At 38.3% G+C, this 6654-nt stretch overlaps 1 protein-coding gene across 25 annotated transcripts in view; it reads right to left on the reverse strand.

Moving 5' to 3' along the window:
- Positions 1-5332, reverse strand: part of LOC129578685 (protein dead ringer) — a 53571-nt gene extending 48239 nt beyond the window's left edge. For 5 of the 25 annotated variants that reach the window (XM_055467621.1, XM_055467614.1, XM_055467610.1 and 2 more), the window contains exons 1-2: positions 3373-4308; positions 2562-2665 (exon numbers count right to left, since the gene is read on the reverse strand). In XM_055467621.1, coding sequence (XP_055323596.1) covers positions 2562-2615 — 54 coding nt within the window. In that variant the 5' untranslated portion in view covers positions 2616-2665; positions 3373-4308. Of the gene's footprint in view, positions 1-2561; positions 3006-3372 lie in introns of all 25 variants that reach the window. The other 20 variants (XM_055467620.1, XM_055467609.1, XM_055467601.1 and 17 more) reach the window with 17 other exon arrangements.
- Between the last annotated feature and the right edge of the window lie 1322 nt (positions 5333-6654).

Below are 6654 nucleotides of genomic sequence, written 5' to 3' on the forward strand. Positions count from 1 at the left end.
GTGTGTGTGTGTGTGTGTGTGTGTGTGTGTGTGTGTGTGTGTGTGTGAGAATGGCGTGTGCCCATGAGCGCTCGCGTGCAAATGCAAAAGAAACCAACAATATCTATCTATAATCGTGTGACGTGTTGCGATTGCGTACGATTGACCAGTCGTTCGCCAAACAAATGCTATTGAGAGAGATTTGACCGTCTGGCCAAAGTGTTTGTATGTATGAATGTGTGTATGGACCGATGTTGGCATTGTTCGGCATGCGGAATATTGCATTTAAGTCGATTTCATGTGTAATTTGAAAAATTGATCGAAAGCATCGAAGTATCTTAGGCGTCAGTAATAGCATTTATTAGCATTCGATGCATTGTTGAATATTCAAATATTGAATTTTTGGGATTGCCACATTGTGTGCATGAAATTGGCATTTGGTCAACGCAAGAGAAACACACAAAAGTGTTCGAAACGCATCTGGGTTTTTTTTCTCACTCTATTCAGAGCATGGCGTTATGAATATTTGATCGATTTGCGATTGCCAACCACCATAATCTCTGATCGTCTATGAATTTTGATTGTGAGAATGCATTTTCAACTTGCTCCCTCAACGATGCCAATCCGAATGATTGATCTGAAATGATGGGCCGGTCAAAATGGAATTGAACCACCAGAGAATGGGTTGTTGGGAAATCATGATCGCATCATATCACAATCCCACAAATAAACGGATCAAATGATATTCAAACAATGTCATGCCCAATTTAAATTGTCAAAAGTGTGTAGTGACAATGATAATCATATCGGCGGTATATCTTCATTTAAATACGTCTCGGCAACATGAGTCGTCGTCCCCCCCAATTATTTCCATTAACTTCGATGATCAATAACCAAATTGAAATTGAAACGGCACAATTATTTGTGGTTGAGCAAATAGAAAAAGTGAAACTTTTCGTTCAATTTGAATTTACGGCAAATGCGAGTGTTGGATTGTGTGTGTGTGTGTGTAAACTATAACGAATTGTTAACCAGCAACTCAAAACACACCCGCATTGTATTGAAAAACGAACATAGAGAGAGAGAGAGCGAAAAACAAAACAAAAACAACAATAACAGCATCAACCACAACGCTATAATTGAGCGACGAATGCACGTCAGATAATCGGTTTTGTTTTAGTTTGACTTGATGGCTTTCTGAATTTTCGGCTTTTGTGAAATCAATTGAATGTTCTGAACAGGCAAACGCTGGCACACAAACGTCAACACATCAACAGTGATGGTCGAACATTTGAATGTGGTAACATCGATGCAAAACATCGTTAAACAACGATATTTTTTTTTAAATCGATCTGATGTTATCACAAGAATATCTCTCGGTTACAAACACTTCCGTTTGATTCCCATGCTCATTTTTAACTCGAAAACAGTTTCAATTCTATTGGATAGAATATTTTGACATGAAAATGTGATTCCGATAATCATGCGCTGGTGGACATATGTCAATTGTTCGCCACAATAATAAGGGTTTATACAATTTAATGGCAAAAATGGAATTCACATCGCATTTAAGTATGCATTGGATTATGAGTGTATCGTTAGGCGATTTCGAATATTTCGGTCTGATTCAGCAAAAATTGAACATTCACTCTCTCCCTCTCTTTCTCGGTCTGTGTGTGCACGCGTAGGAAATGTTGAATAGCTGGCCGACTTTAATTTGCAGCTCAAACACCAGTATGACAGAGAGAGAGAGAGAGAGAGAGAGAGAGAGAGAGAGAGCAAATAAAGCGGGAAAAAAAGATGACGGGATGTCATAATGTTTGAGATGACAATCAAATCGACTTTGAATTGGATTTATTTTGGTTTTGTAAATTAACCACATTGAATTGAGACTTATCGGTATTTGTCGTTTTGTCGAGAAAAGTGATTAAAAGTTTAAAATATGCACACAAAGAGAGAAGTGAAGAACATGAAACTAAACATGAAATTTATTAGCTAAATTCACCGACATACGGGTTAATCAACGATTAATAAGCAGCAACCTTTGTTGCGAATGCATGAGGTTTTCTTCGAGCGATTATTATTGCAATCGAGGTTCGTTTCGTTCGTCATGACAGTTATATTTTGCTGTAGCTGTTGTTGCCATTGCTTCGGACATGTCATGGTGTATGTGCGAAACTTGCATACAGGTACACGAGTTATGGCGCGCGCGAAAATGATGACGGTTTCTAGATCACTTGAAGACCTACATAAATGGCATTGTGTATGAAAATCAATCAACCATATCGATATCGATGTTGTTGGCACATTTGAAGCGCAGTTATTCGCTGTCTTCGCATACTTTCAACCATTTTATAGCACATGCATTCGAATGATTAGTGGTTCGATTCTCTTTTTTTTCTATTGATCAGCGTTTCTAGGCTCTCATTTTCTTCATTTCTAGTTTTTTTATTTCAATTCAATACATTTTTTGCTTCGATCAACGAATGTTCAATAAAATGCTGTGAAATTTTCTTGTCTTTTCTTGCCTAGTTCAGTTGTGATTGTTTGTCTGTTGTGGAGGGAATGATGTGAAAACTTACCATTGGTGAATCGTCGCCTAAATCGGAATCTCTGTCGATTCGCCTTTCGTCCATTTCACTGAAGATCGGAATTGGTTCACGATTTTTTACGCGAATTTTGGCGACTATTTATTGCTTCCCGTTAGAAAAGATTGCGCGCGCGTTTGTAATGTATGTGTGCGTATGGTGCGATGTGGGGTGCAATGAATATTTTCGATAGAAATAGAACGCAATAAAAAATAATTACAAACAATGACAAAAACACCACAGAGCAATCAAAAATAATGTGCTTCTGATTCTGTTTCGATTACACCTATTCGATTTTGACTTATTTGTGATTTCTCGCGATGCAATTACACTGTTCGATTATGCGATTGCTTTTACTGTTTGTTTTATTGTTGTTGTTTCTTTTTGCACTTGTGAAATTTTGATTTTCTTTTTTTTTTGCAACTATTCAAAACGTATCTGAAATCGAAAGAATGAAAATGATTTTGTGATTTTTAAACATTTTTGATTTGGATGCCAAAAAAGATGAAAAAAATAGGCTACAATTCGAAAACTCCAACTAACGGTTCATTTTTATCGCTTAATCGCATTCAATCAAATAAGTGCTCAGGCAACAAGAACAATAACAACAACCAAAAATTCGGATGAAAAATGATGCTGCATGAAATGATGGTTCTTCGCTTGTTTTTTTTTTTATCAGTCGCGCGCGCAAAAATGAAATGATTATAGCCTATGAATTGATAGAACAAGAACACACAGCGAATTTGCCTCTTTCGGAATCGATCGGCTGTGCTTCTTCTCATCAAATAGAGAAAATAACAGTTACCTTGCGAATGCTTAGCGTTTGTCGATGCCACTCGAATTTCGGACACTTTTCATCACTACAACAATGTCTCTTCCGCACTTTTTTGCTTAAATTGTGTTCTTTTTGCGCATTCCAGTTAGTTCCGCCTTTTTGATTTCGGTTTTTTTCCCTTCACTTAAATGTTTTGACAAGAAGTGATTTTTGTTCTTTGCGCTCGCTGATTTCGATTCAAAAACTTTATAACAATGGCAATAAACCGTCTCTAGACACTCGTTTATTCTCGCTCGATTATTATTTCTTTCTCTTTTTGCACACTTAAAATGTTCACATCAAATTTGTTTAGTCATTTGGTTAAATACTGATAAATCTTAGAGCTGGAATTTTATGTCATTTGCTTGCGTTTGTATAATTGGATCTCTTGAGAAATTATCCATTCGCATGTGTTTCGGTCGCGGCAATGTAAAAATCGTTTTCAAAATCACCGTAATAACTCGGATTTAATTGCTGCGATGCGATTCGTCATGTCATCTATGAACTATTCGTGTTGAGTTTTTTTTTCTGCCGTTATTCGGTTGTTTTTTCTTCTGTCGATAAAAGTCGATTATGATTTATCAAATGAATTATCGTGTCGCAGTTTTGAGTCTTTTGCACTGTTCTGTTTTTTTTTCCTTCTCTCAAACACGATTGGAACAATTTCGTTTTTGTCGATTGGAACTAATCAATTTTCACTGCAAATTTGTTTTTTTTTTTCACTCTCGTCGATGATGATTTTTCATTTGCTCGCTTTTTTTTTACTTAAAAATTTGATTTAATTTATTTCTCTGTTGATCACTTTTACCACTTCAGGCGACAGATGAGCTCGTGAACGGAAAAGAAATTTGCCGCAAAAAAAATTGAAACAACACTAAAACATCGGGTGGATATAACTACAGCACGTTTGGACTGCGAATGATGTCGGTTTGAGTGAAGAATCTTTTCCAAACCGAAGAATTGTGATTGCTTAGTTTTTGTTGCTTTTTTTTCGTTCGCTCATTCGTTTCTTCTCTCACACCGTTTGTGTTGACTTGTATGTGTACGCACCAATACACGTTCGTCGCTCAGTTCCAATGATTCGTTTGTACATGCGCTTCGAATGTGCGAGCATATCCTCTTTTACGATCAGAATCGTTAGCTCGGTGTGTGCTGTTGTGTCGTCGTTCGTAGTAGTGTAAATTGAAAACGTGCGCACGCTCTCTCTCTCTCTCTCTCTCTCTCTCTCTCTCTCTCTCTCTCTCTCTGTCGCTCGTTCGGACCCTTTTCTCAATAGCACCCGAAACACACAGCAATTCTCATCGTTCGTCGGTGTGTTTGCGCTCGCAACTGTTTTGTTGGACGATTTGCTGTTTGTTCGTTCCGGATTTGGTGTGTTTTACACACATACACCGACACCAACACGCACGTACCCGAGACCCGAACACCAATCATACACTTGCACAGATCAACGACAACGACAACGACAGCGACGTCTCTCTTTTCTCTCTGCGTTTCGATGAACATCACATCGTGCTACCTCAGAATCGCTATAGTTTTCTTCGTTCCAACGATTGAGTCTATTTATTATGCATACCTGTACACAGCAACTACGCCGCGCAACTATATCTGACCGTGTATTGGTTTGGGTTAAAGATGCAAATGTTCGTGTCGAGCGGCTGCAAAGCATAGCTCATTCGGAATCGAGGCGCATCGAACGGCAAAACAGCGAAAATGATGTACACAGCACCAAACACATAGACACGTCCATTGGATACATGGGTGAAAAATCCCAAGCCAAAGCACTTTGGATCAAATTAATTGCGATTACGTATTGATTGAATGTTGTTGTTGCTGCTGCTGCTGCTGCTGCTGCTTCTTTGCTTGTACAGAAAATCTGTTTTCGGCTTCGGCCGAACGTACACACACTCGCCCGGCCTCCCTCTTTCCCTCGCATACTCTCCTTTGCTCTGTCTCTCGATTCGAACGAAACGAAGACGGTGTGTTTGTGTGTGTTTGTGTGTCGGTCTCGGTTTCGGTGTCGGCGTCATCGTTGTTATGTTTTCACATTTGACGATGTGCGCTTGTTCGAAAATTTATTATGATGATGATTATTATTGTTTCTTTTCTTTTCGTACTCGATTTGGTTCACACAACACACATTTTTGTCGGTTTTTGGCTGGTTGAACAACGCGTTGATTCCACCAGCGCGCATTGAAGCTCACACTTTGGCATTATTTCCATTTCGTTTTTTTTTTTTTTTTGGTTTTGTATATTTTCATGGTGCTCTCTCTCTCTTCTCGCTGTGTGTATGCCGTGCTCTTTGCCCATTTTATGCACATGTAGTTGAATCGCGCGCACACTGCGTGCGCGACTACACCGAGAAGACAGCGTACATACGAAGCAATTGAAACACGGCGTTCCAAGCGCTTTTATACATTCCAATTTTATATACAAAGTAAATAAAATCATAAAACGATATTATAAACGGGGATAAAAATGATAAGGTTGCTTTTATAGAAGGTGACGCCTCTAAAAGAGGTGGAGCTTTATCGTCGCAATTTGTGTGTTGTTTTTTTTTGTTTCGCCGCTGTTGTTGTTGTTGCCACTGCTGCTGCTTCATTGTTGTTCCTCACTCTAGGCACTCGATTTTCATATTAATATCGATGTTGTACACTGTTGTTGTTGCTTTTATTGCAATAATTCGCTTATTGTAGGTATAACTAATAACATTAAAAGTAATAGCAACAATTTGAAGGCGAATAAAGAAATGCGGCGAACGGATACACAATACCGCACAATAAGAAAGAGAGGAAAGTGTATCCACGAGTACTCGATATATGTACTGTACACACACACACACACACACACACACACAGTGTTATTAAAATTGTAAAATGTTATTAATTTTTTTTTTTTTCAATTGTTTTCTTAAAGCGTAAACTCGAATAACTTCCCTCGATGACCTTCATTTGTGCATTCGCATGCGCGCCTCTGATTCGCTGAAAATTCGCAGAATTTTCATCATGCTAGGCGAAAACAAATCAAATACACGCACGCACACACAACGACCGACGAACGAAAAAAGACAAATCCTATGGCTGAATTGAAAAATAATGGAAAAGGATGTGTCAGTTTTCATTCATTAATTATTTCGATTGAATGAGCACATGAGCAAATGTGCCATTAGTCTTGAAATAATAAAATACGCGAATATTCCTCTTTTTTTCATTCATTCAATCGAACATTCGATGCCCCGAGGCTTGTGAAATGTTGACGAAATGACGAATGAGG

The sequence above is a fragment of the Sitodiplosis mosellana genome, unplaced genomic scaffold, assembly GCF_009176505.1.
Source record: "Sitodiplosis mosellana isolate CC-2019 unplaced genomic scaffold, AAFC_SMos_1.0 Smas_scaffold_6226, whole genome shotgun sequence".
In the NCBI taxonomy this organism is placed as follows: domain Eukaryota; kingdom Metazoa; phylum Arthropoda; class Insecta; order Diptera; family Cecidomyiidae; genus Sitodiplosis; species Sitodiplosis mosellana.